We start from the raw sequence: 17353 nt of genomic DNA, 5'->3' as shown, positions 1-17353 counted from the left end.
AGGAGCGCTGTGGTCCTGTGGTTAGCGTGAGCAGATGTGGAACGAGAGGTTCTTGGTTCGAGTCTTCCCTCAAGCGGAAAGTTTAATTTTTTATTTTCAGTTTATGTCACAAACTTTTATGTTTTCATCACTTTTTTGGGAGTGATTATTGCATCCACAAGAAAACCTAAATCGGGAAAGGTAGACGAATTTTTTTACCCATTCGCCAAGCGTACAAGTTAGATGGGTTGACAACATATTCCTGTCATGTGACGCACATGCCGTCACCAGTGTCTTATAGAATATATCAGACATGTTTTCCTGTGGAGGAATCGGTTGACCTATGACCTTGCGATTAAATGTTTTTGGTGCCCATTGAAGAGGCACGACCTTTCGTCAACTAATTGCACTGTTTTGCGGCGCGGTCGCAAAACACTGACACTAAACTTATTACAGTGAACAGAGACATCAATGACCGAACGGACAGATCATAACTTTACGAAAATAAAAAAAGTAAACTTAATCACTCACGGGAAGACATCAACCAAGGACGTCACGTTCCACAGCTGCTCACGGTGCACCTATGCTTTCATTATCCTAGATGTTGCCTATCTTGCACATGGACTTCTCAGTTTGTATATTTTGCTTATTTTTTCATAGTTCCACACAACTTCTTCCTGTTTTCTCGATTGATCTGTGTTCAGTTTTTCAAGGCCTATCCACTGTGCCAACTTATAACTATATCTGAGAGGGGTGCGATGGGGAGGTTCCCTTGTCAGTGGGAGCAGGAACGGTGATTATAAATATGAGTTTTGAGTTCTAACTGATTCATGTAATAAGTAAGTAGTTTCACACCCAAACGTAGTTATATTCCTGACGATTAATAATAATAATAATAATAATAATAGTAGTACTGAATTCTCTATCATAAACAGCAATATGAGCGTTTCAGAGACAAGCTGTACTGTAAGTTCCTATTAAATGGTCTTTCACCCTGACTTCTAGTAATCAAAGGTAATTGGAAAATAATATCACACTTGTCACGTAGTTTTGTTAACATTATGAGCAGCATACAAGCTGTTACTTCCGTGAAACCTAAATGATCCAGGACAGTGTACAGTACTTGCAAGTTCACTTCCTGTTCGTACCGAAAACATGGCTGTGACACCATCCGAGGCAGCGTGTAAGCCAGCATTTGACTGACGCAGACCATATGATAGCGGGGTGTGAAATGTAGTGGTACTGCCTCTCAGCCATATTTACATATGGTTGCAGTGGATGGCCAAACGGAACATTTGCCATCATCTGCACTATCCCTGGGTAATAGCATCTAAATGACCATTTTCTTGGACTGTATAATTTAATAATTTGATCATGAATCAGTTTACAATCTTTGTAAGTTTTACTTGAATGGAGTTAAGTTGGGTTTAATCACAGAAAAGGTTTTATCTGTACTGCATTTAAACTTTGCTGACTAGAATTTCTAGAACTGACAACTGCATCTTTAAGAGACCCTGTATTGATTGTTATTTACATCGAAGTCTTGAAATTAGTTCTTGTTAGATCTTCACTATTTAATGGATGTAATCAGGTGCTGTAATCAGAAATTTCTATCATTAATGTAAATGGTACTTAATCTGTTACAGATAAGGATGTTTTTGTTCCACATTTAGCTTTTAGTAAATTACGTGAGAACTATTAGAGGTAGCTTAATGGCACATAGTTAAGATTTTTATATCAAACTAACACTTTGTACCAATTTTGATCTTTCTAAGTCTGATATTTAGCGCCTTCAATTTTTCATAAAAATGTCGATTTTGACCAAATTATTGCTGCGGTCAGGTTGAGACTTGTAAGAGTTTATTTTGACATACATTTGCACATTCTCCACAATTTTTGGCTTTCTACCTTTATTATTTAGCACCATTTGTTTTTTTCCCTTAAAACAATGTTTTTAGGGAAACATATTCATCTGATCACTTTGAGATTTAATAATTTAAACATTAATATACTGAAGCATATGTTGACAAAGTTTGGAAAAGCTACTTTAATTTTGTCCTTAGATTATGGTGCAATATTTTGTATGCTACACATAGCCGCTTTAAGGCGATGTGGTGCTAGTAGCAGTAATAGGTAGCAAGTTCTGTTAAGGCTCCTGTGAGATTCTCCTCCACTTGTTCAAAGGTTTTATCCTGTGTGGCCACTGCTGCATCATCAGCATATATGAACTGTGGAGGAAAGCTCGGGTTATTGCTGATGGGAAGATCATTGATATAGATGTTAAATAATATTGGAGCCAAGGCACTACCCTGTGCAAGTCCATTTTTCTGTGTCCTCCATCGGCTGTTGTTTGATTGTAAGGTTACATAGTAGCGTCTGTTCTGTAGCATGCATTGCACGAACATAGAAAGGGTGTAGTCCTTAGTGACATTATACACTTTCTGGGTAAGCAACTTATGGTTAACTGTGTCATATGCAGCACTGAGATCCAGGAATGCGAGCCCAGTTACTTCTCCTCTCTGATAGCTGTCTTCGATGTACTGTGTAAGATCAAGGATTTGGCCACAGCATGATTTTCCTGGTCGAAATCCAGCTTGTTCGTTAATGAGGGCTTTGTCCACATGCGTTTGAGGATCATTTGCTCAAGCACTTTAAATAAATGACAAAGCAGTGAGACAGGCCGGAAATTTTTAGCTTCAGCTGGGTCTTTCCCTGGTTTTAGTAACGCAATAACCCTAGCTTTCCTCCACAGTTTAGGAATTTGCATTGTTGTAATACAGTTATTCATTAGCTCTAGGATCCATGCTTGTACTCCCGGTCCAAAATGTTTAATTTGCTCAGATCTCAGATCGTAGAGGCCAGCGGCCTTATTGTTTTTCAAATCATTGATACATCTTGTAGCTCCTGAATGAAGAATGGGCGAGCTAGGAAGCTAATACCCTTGTTCAATTTTCTTTTAATTTTGCCATTCCTGATCTTCCTTTTAGTTTTTCCGTTCATGAGTAGTTGGTGAGCTATCTGATCAGGTGTAACTTAACTGTAATTTGGTTGTGGTTCTGTTGGGTCACTGTTCAGACTTTTGACCAGTTTCCATGCTTTCCTACTGCTGTGCTTCATGTCCGTCTCATGTAGGAGGTTACACCACTTTTCCTTTTTCGCTTCGGAGATACCAGACATCAGTACCTCACCTGCCTGGATCGTTTCCTCTGAGAAGGGGTCCTTATTGTAGAGTTCTTCATACTTTTTCAGAGCTTCCTTGCTGCTACCATTGAGTCCAGCGATATACTGGGTGCGGCACCCTCTAGGTATGTGCCGTGGAGCGATTTTCTTGACAAGGTCTCGAAAAGTTTCATATGCACCATTAATGACAGTGATGGATGCCAACCAATAGACTGTCAAGACAGCTCTCCATCAATATATTGAGAATGATTAAAAACTTTTGGGTTTTTTTTTCTCCTGGAAGCTGACAAAGGGTCAAACAAATAGGAGTGCGTACTGTTGAGCTGCTGGCCGTTGTTGTTGTTGTTATTATTGTTGTTGTCTTCAGTCCTGAGACTGGTTTGATGCAGCTCTCCATGCTACTCTATCCTGTGCAAGCTTCTTCATCTCCCAGTAACTACTGCAACCTAAATCTTTCTGAATGTGCTTAGTGTATTCATGTCTTGGACTCACTCTATGATTTTTACCCTCCACGCTCCCCTCCAATACTAAATTGGTGATCCCTTGATGCCTCAGAACATGTCCTATCAACTGATCCCACTTTTTAGTCAAGTTAAGTCACAAACTCCTCTTATCTCCAATTCTATTCAATACCACCTCATTAGTTATGTGATCAACCCATCTAATCTTCAGCATTCTTCTGTAGCACCACATTTCAAAAGCTTCTATTCACTTCTTGTCCAAACTATTTATCGTCCATGTTTCACTTCCATACATGGCTACACTCCATACAAATACTTTCAGAAATGACTTCCTGATGCTTAAATAACTATACTCAGTGTTAACAAATTTCTCTTCTTCAGAAATGATTTCCTTGCCATTGCCAGTCTACATTTTATATCCTCTCTACTTGGACCATAATCAGTTATTTTGCTCCCCAAATAGCAAAATTCCTTTACTACTTTAAGTGTATCATTTCCTAATCTAATTCCCTCAGCACCACTCGACTTAATTCGACTACATTCCATTATCCTCGTTTTGCTTTTGTTGACGTTCATCTTATATCCTCCTTTCGAGACACTATCCATTCAGTTCAACTGCTCTTCCAAGTCCTTTGCTCTCTCTGACAGAATTACAATGTCATCGGCGAACCTCATAGCTTTTATTTCTTCTCCATGGATTTTAATACCTACTCTGAATCTTTTTTTTCTTCACTGCTTGCTCAATATACAGATTGAATAACATCGAGGAAAAGGCTACAACCTGTCTCACTCCCTTCCCAACCACTGCTTCCCTTTCGTGTCCCTCGACTCTTATAACTGCCATCTGCTTTCCGTATAAATTGTAAATAGCCTTTCGCTCACTGTATTTTACCCCTGCCACCTTCAGAATTTGAAATAGAGTATTCCAGTCCACGTTTTCAAAAGCTTTCTCTAAGTCTACAAATGCTAGAAACATAGGTTTGCCTTTCCTTAATCTCTCTTCTAAGGGTCGGTATTGCCTCACGTGTTCCAACATTTCTACGGAATCCAAACTGATCTTCTACAAGGTCGACTTCTACCAGTTTTTACATTCGTCTGTAAAGAATTCGCGTTAGTATTTTGCAGCTGTGACTTATTAAACTGATAGTTCGGTAATTTTCACATCTGTCAACACCTGCTTTCTTTGGGATTGGAATTATTATATTCTTCTTGAAGTCTGAGGGTATTTCGCCTTTCTCATAGATCTTGCTCACCAGATGGTAGAGTTTTGTCAGGACTGTCTCTCCCAAGGTTGTCAGTAGTTCTAATGAAATGTTGTCTACTCCCAGGGCCTTGTTTCGACTCAGGTCTTTCAGTGCTCTGTCAAACTCTTTACGCGATATCATATCTCCCCTTTCATCTTCATCTACATCCTCTTCCATTTCCATAATGTTCTCCTCAAGTATATCGCCCTTGTATAGACCCTCTATATACTCCTTCCATCTTTCTGCTTTCCTTTCTTTGCTTAGAACTGGGTATGACACGCATAATACTGGCAGTGTTTGAGAACATATTTATTATTCTTTGACCACCCAGCCACATTTCCTTTATATTTCCTTTTAGTTCTAGTTTTCGACAGTTCCCTGTTTTACTGTAAGTTCTCAAGCAAAAATCTAACTAATTAAGAGAGTAAATCTTACAGGTAAGTTGTAGGTTTTGCTTTTACACAAAAACACTGTTTTATCTTTTTATCAAAACATTTCGGCACCTCTGTATCATCTTCAGTAGGTCGTGTTAATACTGAACATATAAAAGGTTGTAACAAAGTGAAACCTAAAGAAAGTTTTTGTTCGTTTCGCTTCTTGCCATGATTATACATTATATGGTTCTTTCTGTGAACCAAATGATGAAAATGTGAATTTCATCAGAGAGTTAACACGTCCCTTCGTTTTTTAAAAAAACGTGATTTTGTCATGGGAAAATGTTTTGTTGTGTCTGATCAGTCCGGTACAATCTCTTTCCAACATTATGAGAACTAGTTCATACACCTTTTATTGTAGATCATCCAATATTGTATGGAGCATCCTTCATGTGGGTCATCTTAAAAATTATGTACAGCTACATGTGAATTCAGTCTCCCAGTTCTCAACTGTTTAAAACTGATTATCAGGTTGATAATAAATGTTTGCCACTCTACAAGAATTTTCATTTGTGGAAAAAAAAGAAAGAAAGAAAGAACTTTACCTTGGGATATTATTCCATTTTATTCAATCAAATGAAATTCACGCAAAACAACTTTTTAAAAAAATTACTCTACAGTTCAGATGATAATTGATTGTGAAACATGTAACAGCATAACAAAAATAATATTTCATTGATACCAGTGCTATCTGTGTTGCAAGCACAGGACAATTTGCCTTACTCTCAATGAATACCAAAAAAATGCAACAATATTTGTTTTTGTAGTCCTGGCTGTCTGTCATAAATGTACTTTTCATGGGAATCTGAAGTGCCAGATGTTGACATTTTGAAACTTTCCATTTAATGTCTCTGCAAGTATAGTCTCAGGTAAGAAAAAGAGAGAAATATTTGTTCTTTTCATTGTGCTTGATGCACTGTTTATATTTTCAACATTACTGAGACTCTTCTTACTTTATCATTAAATTAGTTTGTTTCTCATATTGCATGTGAACCATATGCTTTTCTTCACAGGTTGTACAGGTTGGTGGACGGTGCATTGATGTAAATTTAGAAATGTCTCATGTTTTTGGTGTATCAAAAGCTGTTCTGAGCAATGTTATATTTTGCCATCAAGAAGATTCTAACTGGTCAGTATATATATAGACTGTTGATACATCTCTGAGGTACTGGATTATGAGGAAAGTTAATTTTTTTTTTTTTGTCTTTGTAGGCCAATGGATGAGGGAAAGAAACTCAAGGAGAAGTTTGATTCCATATTCGATGCAACAAAACTTAATAAATGTTTGGAACACATTAGAGATCTTAGGAAAGCAGTAAATACAGGTCAGTCAGTTGTCATCTGAGCTAAGTATTCTGTCAAATTAATGTATGTAGCTAAAATTCTTCAGGGTTTTTGTTGCTCTCTCACACACAACCACGCACGTGCTCTAACACGCCAACCCGTGGGTACCTCGGATGGATGTGTTTGGGCACATGTTTGGTAGTTTGTCTGACAGCGTGTATACAAACTAAAAAGAGAGCAGTGCTTGAACAGTAAAGTCTCTTTGATGTGAAGTGTGCCTATGTGTCAGACATCAGTACCATCTGATGAAAACATTCATGATAAATTCAAACAGTTATTTGGTCAAAGTTGACTGTAGAAATATTCTTTAGTTCCATTCATGTGGTTTTGTAGGGATTGTGAAGCTGAAATTCAAGTAATTTCTAAGCAATTTGCTCTGTGAAAATCAAATTTATTTATTATGTATTGCTTTTCTTATGTGACTGTGAATCACAAGCAGAAATCAGCACTGATGAGAAACTTCTGAAATCACAACAAGAGATAAAAGATGAGACTGTTTCAAAAAAGAAGGATTTACAAGAAGCAGAGAGTCGTCTGGCAGTAACTCAGGACAAAATAGATAACTTGAGTGATAAACTATCACCTTTGCTAGAAAAACTAGATGAAATTTGTGATGTGGAAAAGGATTTCCTTCAGCTCACCAGGGAGAAAGGTAAATTGCACTTACTGTGATATTTCATCATTAGTGTGTGATGATTCTTGTGTATGAGCAACTTAATTTCGTGAGGCACGAACTTGTGGCTAATATTTTGAATCAGAAACTGGTTTCTAACCCCCACATCTATAAAAACTCATTCAAAATAAAGCAGCTTACTGTATTTAATAGAACATTACTTGTAGAGTGAATGTAAATCCATTATGTTATGGCTTGTGTACATGTGTAGCAAGGATTTTAAACTTTTTGAGGAAGTGGTGATGTTCCTTCCATAGCCCATGGGTGCAGATTTCAAATATAATATTATTGGATCTTTCCCGTTTCTTTATATTTAACAATCAGCTGGACTCTCATATCTTTGCTTTAATCTGTTTAATATTTCAGATTTCAAAAAATTAAAAATTAAATTTTTCACTTATTTTTGACTCACCCATCCGATATAATGTTTTCTTGAGACAGCATTGAGTTGGACACTGTTAGCATTGGTCTTTGGTGATGGTTATTGCTGGGGAGGGGTGGGGGGTTGATTGGCACCCTTCTCATACCTTCTCAAGCATTTACATTGTCAGTGATTCTCAAAAAAGCTCGTAATCTATTTTGCTGGTACGTCATCACTGTAACATTATTTACTAGGAGAGACTCCGTATAAAACTTACAGCCATGTTCAGCAAGGGAACTGGTGACGCTGCCATCGAGTGCCCCAATACCAACATCATAATCATAATTATTACCCATCCTCATTATACATTATGATTTCTTTGTTACTTTACATTTCTAATTCGTGAAGAAAGTTGATGTGAATCATCATGCTGAGTTAATTAAAATATTTGTGTCACATAATAGTAAGGTGTCTTTTGGCACAACATATACTTGCACTTAGTTGTATTTCTTTGTTAAATTTAATTTATTTTGCGCAGTGTATCATTATGATATGAATAAAAGACAATTCACAGGCATTTTAATTTAATCCATATTTAAATAGGTTGCGTACAGGCTATTTTGGATGATGGAGTTTTATGCATAAATGTCCAATTGGCAATGATTTATGGATTTACTTGTGTAATAGTAGAAACAACATGAGTTCATATTGTTGTTATTCCCATCTACATCTATGTGATTACTCTGCTGTTCACAATAAAGTCCCTGGCAGAGGGTTCAGTGAACCACCTTTAAGCTGTCTCTCTACTGTTCCACTCTCAAACAGCGCGCAGGAAAAACGAGCACTTAGATTTTTCTGTTCGGAGTCCTGATTTCTCTTATTTTATTGTGATGATCATTTCTCCCAATGTAGGTGGGCGCCAACAGAATGTTTTGGCAATCAAAAGAGAAAACTGGTGATTGAAATTTCATGAGAAGAGCCCGTCACAATGGAAAATACATTTGTTTTAATAATTGCCACATATCATGTCTGTATGCACTATCTCGCCTATTTTGTGATAATACAAAATTAGCTGCCCTTCTTTGAATTTTTTCAGTGTTGTCTGTCAGTCCCAACTGATGCAGATTTCTCACTGCACAGCAATACTCCAGAATAGGGCGGACAAGTGTGGTGTAAGCACTCTCTTTAGTAGAACTGTTGCATGTTCTAAGTGTTCTGCCAGTGTTTCGCAGTCTTTGGTTTGCTCTACACACAACATTATCTATGTGATCTTTCCAATTTAGGTTACCTGTAATTGTTATTACTAAGTATTTAGTTGAATTTACAGCCTTCAGATTTGTGTGACTTATCGCGTAATCGAAATTTAGCCGATTTCTTTTAGTACTCATGTGAATAACTTCACACTTTTTTTTTATTCAGGGTCTATTGCCATTTTTCATACCATGCAGATATCTTATCTAAATCATTTTGCAATTTGTTTTGGTCGTCCGATGACTTTACAAGGTAGTAAACGACAGCATCATCTGCAAACAATCAAAGATGGCTACTCAGCTTGTCTCCTATGTCATTAATATAGACTAGGAACAATGGTGGGCCTATAACACTTCCTTGGGGTACGCCGGATATTACTTCTGTTTTACTCAATGACTTTCCATCTATTACTACGAACTGTGACCTTTCTGACTGGAAATCGCGAATCCAGTCGCACAACTGAGGCGATACTCCATAGGCACTCAGTTTGGATAGAAGACGCTTGTGAGGAATGGTGTCGAAAACCTTCTGTAAATCTAAAAATATGGAATCAATTTGAAATCCCCTGTCTATAGCACTTATAACTTCATTAGTATAAAGAGCTACTTGTGTTTCACAAGAAAGATATTTTCTGAACCCTTGCTGACTGTGTGTCAATAAATTGTTTTCTTTGAGATACTTCATAATGTTAGAGCACAGTACATGTTCCAAAACCCTACTGCAAATCGACGTTAGTGATATGGCCTGTAATTCAGCAGATTATACCTACTTCCCGTTTTGGTTATTATTGTGACATGAGCAATTTTCCAGCCTTAAGGTGCAGATCTTTCTTCAAGCAAGCAGTTGTATATAATTGCTAAATATGGAGCGCTTGTATCAGGATACTCTGAAAGAAACCTTACTGGTATACAATCTGGATCGGAGTCCTTGCCTTTATTAAGTGATATAAGCTGCTTTGCTACACTGAGGATATCTACTTCTGTGTTTGTCAACTTGGCAGTTGTTCTTGATTGGAATTCAGGAATATTTACTTTGTCATCCCATGAACCCCCTCATGAACCATGGAACTTGCCGTTGGTGGAGAGGCTCGCGTGTCTCAACGATACAGATAGCCATACCGAAGGTGCAACCACAACGGAGGGGTATCTGTTGAGAGGCCAGACAAACGTGTGGTTCCTGAAGAGGGGCAGCAGCCTTTTCAGTAGATGCAGGGGCAACAGTCTGGATGATTGACTGATCTGACCTTGAACTTTAACCAAAATGGCCTTGCTGTTCTGGTACTGTGAATGGCTGAAAGCAAGGGGAAACTGCAGCAGTAATTTTTCCCGAGGGCATGCAGCTTTACTGTATGATTAAATGATGATGGCGTCCTCTTGGGTAAAATATTCCGGAGGTAAAATAGTCCCCCATTCGGATCTCCGGACGGGGACTACTCAAGAGGACGTTGTTATCAGGAGAAAAAAAACTGGCGTTCTACAGATCGGAGCGTGGAATGTCAGATCCCTTAATTGGGCAGGTAGGTTAGAAAATTTAAAAAGGGAAATGGATAGGTTAAAGTTAGATATAGTGGGAATTAGTGAAGTTCGGTGGCAGGAGGAACAAGACTTCTGGTCAGGTGACTACAGGGTTATAAACACAAAATCAAATAGGGGTAATGCAGGAGTAGGTTTAATAATAAATAGGAAAGTAGGAATGCAGGTAAGCTACTACAAACAGCATAGTGAACGCATTATTGTGGCCAAGATAAATACGAAGAACACACCTATTACAGTAGTACAAGTTTATATGGCAACTAGCTCTGCAGATGACGAAGAAATTAATGAAATGTGTGATGAGATAAAAGAAATTATTCAGGTAGTGAAGGGAGATGAAAATTTAATAGTCATGGGTGACTGGAATTCACCAGTAGGAAAAGGGAGAGAAGGAAACATAGTAGGTGAATATGGATTGGGGCTAAGAAATGAAAGAGGAAGCCGCCTGGTAGAATTTTGCACAGAGCACATCTTAATCATAGCTAAAACTTGGTTCAAGAATCATAAAAGAAGGTTGTATACATGGAAGAACCCTGGAGATACTAAAAGGTGTCAGATTATACACTCCTGGAAATTGAAATAAGAACACCGTGTATTCATTGTCCCAGGAAGGGGAAACTTTATTGACACATTCCTGGGGTCAGATACATCACATGATCACACTGACAGAACCACAGGCACATAGACACAGGCAACAGAGTATGCACAATGTCGGCACTAGTACAGTGTATATTCACCTTTCGCAGCAATGCAGGCTGCTATTCTCCCATGGAGACGATCGTAGAGATGCTGGATGTAGTCCTGTGGAATGGCTTGCCATGCCATTTCCACCTGGCACCTCAGTTGGACCAGCGTTCTTGCTGGACGTGCAGACCGCGTGAGACGACGCTTCATCCAGTCCCAAACATGCTCAATGGGGGCAGATCCGGAGATCTTGCTGGCCAGGGTAGTTGACTTACACCTTCTAGAGCACGTTGGGTGGCACGGGATACATGCGGACGTGCATTGTCCTGTTGGAACAGCAAGTTCCCTTGGCGGTCTAGGAATGGTAGAACGATGGGTTCGATGACGGTTTGGAGGTACCGTGCACTATTCAGTGTCCCCTCGATGATCACCAGAGGCGTACGGCCAGTGTAGGAGATCGCTCCCCACACCATGATGCCGGGTGTTGGCCCTGTGTGCCTCGGTCGTATGCAGTCCTGATTGTGGCGCTCACCTGCACGGCGCCAAACACGCATACGACCATCATTGGCACCAAGGCAGAAGCGACTCTCATCGCTGAAGACGACACGTCTCCATTCGTCCCTCCATTCATGCCTGTCGCGACACCACTGGAGGCGGGCTGCACGATGTTGGAGCGTGAGCGGAAGACGGCCTAACGGTGTGCGGGACCGTAGCCCAGCTTCATGGAGACAGTTGCGAATGGTCCTCGCCGATACCCCAGGAGCAACAGTGTCCCTAATTTGCTGGGAAGTGGCGGTGCGGTCCTCTACGGCACTGCGTAGGATCCTACGGTCTTGGCGTGCATCCGTGCGTCGCCGCGGTCCGGTCCCAGGTCGATGGGCACGTGCACCTTCCGCCGACCACTGGCGACAACATCGATGTACTGTGGAGACCTCACGCCCCACGTGTTGAGCAATTCGGCGGTACGTCCACCCGGCCTCCCACATGCCCACTATACGCCCTCACTCAAAGTCCGTCAACTGCACATACGGTTCACGTCCACGCTGTCGCCACATGCTACCAGTGTTAAAGACTGCGATGGAGCTCCGTATGCCACGGCAACCTGGCTGACACTGACGGCGGCGGTGCACAAATGCTGCGCAGCTAGCGCCATTTGACGGCCAACGCCGCGGTTCCTGGTGTGTCCGCTGTGCCGTGCGTGTGATCATTGCTTGTACAGCCCTCTCTCAGTGTCCAGAGCAAGTATGGTGGGTCAGACACACCGGTGTCAATGTGTTCTTTTTTCAATTTCCAGGAGTGTATAATGGTAAGGCAGAGATTTACGAACCAGGTTTTAAATTGTAAGATATTTCCAGGGGCAGATGTGGACTCTGACCACAATCTATTGGTTATGAACTGTAGATTAAAACTAAAGAAACTGCAAAAAGGTGGGAATTTAAGAAGATGGGACTTGGATGAACTGAAAGAACCAGAGATTGTACAGAGTTTCAGGGAGAGCATTAGGGATCAATTGACAGGAATGGGGGAAAGAAATACAGTAGAAGAAGAATGGGTAGCTTTGAGGGATGAAATAGTGAAGGCAGCAGAGGATCAAATAGGTAATAAGACAAGGGCTACTAGAAACCCTTGAGTAACAGAAGAAATATTGAATTTAATTGTTGAAAGGAGAAAATATAGAAATGCAGTAAATGAAGCAGGCAAAAACAAATACAAACGTCTTAAAAATGATATTGACAGGACGTGCAAAATGGCTAATCGGGGATGGCTAGAGGACAGATGTAAGGATGTAGAGGCTTATCTCAGTAGGGGTAAGATAGATACTGCCTACAGGAAAATTAAAGAGACCTCTGGAGAAAGGAGAACCACTTGCATGAATATTAAGAGCTTTCATGGAAACCCAGTTCTAAGCAAAGAAGGGAAAGCAGAAAGGTGGAAAGAGTATATAGAGCGCCTATACAAGGGCGATGTACATGAGGACAATATTATGGAAATGGAAGAGGATGTAGATGAAGATGAAAGGGGAGATATGTTATTGCGTAAAGAGTTTGACAGACCACTGAAAGACCTGAGTCGAAACAAGGCCCCGGGAGTAGACAACATTTCATTAGAACTACTAACAACCTTGGGAGAGACAATCCTGACAAAACTCTACCATCTGGTGAGCAAGATGTATGAGACAAGCGGAATACCCTCAGACTTCAAGAAGAATATAATAATTCCAATCCCAAAGAAAGCGGGTGTAGACAGATGTGAAAATTACCGAACTGTCAATTTAATAAGTCACAGCTGCAAAATACTAACGCGAGTTCTTTACAGACGAATGGAAAAACTGATAGAAGCCGACCTCGGGGAAGATCAGTTTGGATTTGGTAGAAATGTTGGAACATGTCAGGCAATACTGACCCTATGACTTATGTTAGAAGAAAGATTAAGGAAAGGCAAACCTATGTTTCTAGCATTTGTAGACTTAGAGAAAGCTTTTGACAATGTTGACTGGAATACTCTCTTTCAAATTCTGAAGGTGACAGGGATAAAACACAGGGAGCGAAAGGCTATTTACAATTTGTACAGAAACCAGATGGCAGTTATTAGAGTTGAGGGGTATGAAAGGGAAGCAGTGGTTGGGAAGGGAGTGAGACAGGGTTGTAGCTTATCCCCGATGTTATTCAATCTGTATATTGAGCAAGCAATAAAGGAAACAAAATTAAAGTTCGGAGTAGGTATTAAAATCCATGCAGAAGAAATAAAAACTTTGAGGTTCGCCGATGGCATTGTAATTCTGTCAGAGACAGTAAAGGACTTGGAAAAGCAGTTGAACGGAATGGACTGTGTCTTGAAAGGAGGGTATAAGATGAACATCAAGAAAAGCAAAACGAGGATAATGGAATGTAACCAAATTAAGTCGGGTGATACTGAGAGAATTAGGTTAGGAAATGAGACACTTAAAGTAGTAAAGGAGTTTTGCTTTTTGGGGAGCAAAATAACTGATGATGGTCGAAGTAGAGAGGATATAAAATGTAGACTGGCAATGGCAAGGAAAGCGTTTCTTAAGAAGATAAATTTGTTAACATCGAGTATTGATTTAAGTGTCAGGAAGTCGTTTCTGAAAGTATTTGTATGGAAGTGAAATGTGGACGATAACTAGTTTGGACAAGAAGAGAATAGAAGCTTTTTAAATGTGGTGCTACAGAAGAATGCTGTAGATTAGATGGGTTGATCACATAACTCATGAGGAGGTATTGAATAGAATTGGGGAGAAGAGGAGCTTGTGGCACAACTTGACTAGAAGAAGGCATCGGTTGGTAGGACATGTTCTGAGACATTGAGGGATCACCAATTTAGTATTGGAGAGCAGCGTGGAGGCTAAAAATCGTAGAGGGAGACCAAGAGATGAATACACTAAACAGATTCAGCAGGATGTCGGTTGCAGCTGGTATTGGAAGATGAAGAACCTTGCACAGGATAGAGTAGCCTGGAGAGCTGCATCAAACCAGTCTCAGGACTGAAGACCACATCAACAACATACTTTGTCATGTTTTGTGAAGGAGTTCTGGAAACCCATGTTTAATAATTCTGCTATAGTGGCACTGTCATTAGTGCTGTTATCATGCAGTGAAGGTATTGATTGTGTCTTGCCACTGGCATGCTTTATAAGTATGACCAGCCATATTCCAAGACAGAGTTTTGTTGTGGAAATTATTAAATGCTTCTGACATTGAAGTACACACTATGTTTTGAAATTCTGCAAAACCTTGCCAATCTTGGGGATTTTGTGTCCTTTTAAATTTGGCATGCTTTTTTCATTGCTTCTGCAACAGCGATCTGACCCCCATTTTGTGTGTCATGGGGTACCAGTACCATCACTTATTAATTTATGTGGTATATATCTCTCAATTGCCATTGATACTATCTCTTTGAAATCATTCCACATCTTTTCTAGACTTACATGATCAGATCAGGAGGAGTGAAGGCTCTCACTTAAAAAGATGTTAAGAGCATTTTTTTATCAGCTTTTTTAGTAGATGTACTTTGCATTTATTTTTGATGGTTGTAGGTGTTATGGTACTCAACCAAGTAGCAACTGTCTTGTGGTTGCTAACCCCTATATTTGTCACAATACTCCCTATTTGTCCAGGATTATTTGTTGCTAAGAGGTCAAGAATGCTTTCACAACCATTTACACTTCTAGTGGGCTCGTGAACTAATTGTTGAAAATAATTTTCTGTGAAAGCATCCATTACAATTTTGGATCACATTTTATGCCCGCCGCTGGCTTTAAACGTATAATTTTTCCAGCCTATTGAGGGTAGATTGAAGTCGCCACCAACTATAATTGTATGAATGGGATACCTATTAGAAATGAGACTCAAGTTTTCTTTGAACTGTTCAGCGACTATATCTTTAGAGTTGGGGGGGGGGGGGGGGGGCAGGAAAACAATCTAATTAATAGTTTAGTCCGATTGTCAGGTATAACCTCTACCCATACTATTTCACAGGAATTATAGACTTCAATTTCACTACAAGGTAAACTACTTCTGACAGCAATAAATACTCCACTGCCAAATGTATTTAATTTATCCTTTCTGAACTCTGTTAGATCATTTGGAAAAATGTCATCCAAACTTATTTCCGACTTTAGCCAGCTTTCTGTACCTATAACTGTTTGAGCTTCAGTGCTGTATTAGGGCTTGGAGCTCTGTTTCTTTCTCAATACTGCTAAGATAATTTACAACTACAATACTGATTGTTTCTATAACTACCTTACTATGTTTTACCGGACCCATTTTAGACGGACGCCCTTTGTGTGGCTCCCTGAGAATATCTAATGTAAAAATCCGCCCAGTCCCTTCCGCACAGCCCCCACTACCTGTATAGCATTTCTTGTGTGTAGTGGACTCCTGACCAGTTAAGCAGAACCCGAAAACCCACCACCCACTGATTCAGACACTTCACTTGGCTCTGCACCAAAGCACCACAGTCGGTTTTATTGATGATGCTTCAGATGGTGAGCTCCGCATTAATCTTGCAAGCATGACTGACAGTCTTTACCATTTCTGCTAGCCGCCCAAAACAAGAGAGAATCACCTCTAATCCAAAGCAACACTCGTCTTTGGTACCGACATGAGCCACAACCTGCAGTTAGTTGCACCCTGTATTCTTCATGGCATCCGGAAGCACCCTCTCCTCATCCAGAATAACCTCCCCCCCTGGAATGCACACAGAGTGCACATTGGCTTCCTTTCCCTCCTTGGCAGCCATGTTCCTAAGGGGCCCCATTATGTATCTAACGTTGGGGCTCCCCAACTACCAGCAAACCCACCCTCTGTGAATGCCCAGACCTTGCAGGTATAGAAGCTTCCTCTGGAACAGGGTGGATGACTGCTTCTGGCTTAGAGACTTAATCAGCCAGAGATAACACCTGAAACCTGTTCGTCAAATGAACAGGAGAGGCCGTACTATCAGCCCCTCGGAAAGTCTTTCACTGCCTGCCAGACTTTGGAATTATAATGATCTCCCACTCAACCGCAGGTGAGAGGTCAGCCTCAATGCTGGCAACACCTGGGGCAGCCACAGCAGTGGGCCGATCGGGGTACGTGTGGGACGTGCTCAACGTCTCATACATCCCTGGATCCACCCCCCCCACAGTGATGCCCCTTGGCAGCAGCCTCAGGCGGTAACCAACACAGCCTGAAGCTGTGAGCGAAGAGTCACCAACTCATTTCACATTTGTACACAGCAATCACACATTTTCCATTGATTGTAACAGTAAAAATATTTGCATAAATTAAAATGATTAGCAAACTGAAAAAGATTATAACAGGGACTCAGAAAAGTCTGCTCACTAAGTGGCAACAGATGCAAGCCACAGAAAGCCATAAAGTTGCTGGAACTAGGAGACCCTTTCTTTAGCATAAGAGAGAAAATTACAGCTTCTTCCTGATGTTAGTTATCAACCCTTTTGGCTTATTTTATTGTATTTTAAGTCATCTTTAACCTTTGCAAGTAAAACACTTTTGAATCGGACAAGAAGTAAGTAATTATTTTCACTACACAAGATAAAAATTTGGAGTTAACTATTATGTTGAATAAAAGAAATTCGCCAGGACAAACTACGTGAATGATTAAAAAAAATATTAAACTGCTTCTACTGCTGCTATATATATATATATTTTAATTTAGACTGATAAAATGTATTTCTTGCAATTTTAT

At 40.1% G+C, this 17353-nt stretch overlaps 1 protein-coding gene across 1 annotated transcript in view; it reads left to right on the top strand.

Moving 5' to 3' along the window:
- Positions 1–17353, top strand: part of LOC126283945 (DNA repair protein RAD50) — a 238345-nt gene that overhangs the window by 38205 nt on the left and 182787 nt on the right. Inside the window, exons 3-5 of the mRNA XM_049982352.1 lie at positions 6312–6427; positions 6511–6623; positions 7082–7294. Of these exons, the coding sequence (XP_049838309.1) occupies positions 6312–6427; positions 6511–6623; positions 7082–7294 (442 nt within the window). The remainder of the gene's footprint in view (positions 1–6311; positions 6428–6510; positions 6624–7081; positions 7295–17353) is intronic.

This window comes from Schistocerca gregaria, chromosome 8 (assembly GCF_023897955.1).
Source record: "Schistocerca gregaria isolate iqSchGreg1 chromosome 8, iqSchGreg1.2, whole genome shotgun sequence".
NCBI lineage: Eukaryota > Metazoa > Arthropoda > Insecta > Orthoptera > Acrididae > Schistocerca > Schistocerca gregaria.
This window is presented reverse-complemented; position numbering and strand designations above follow the sequence as displayed.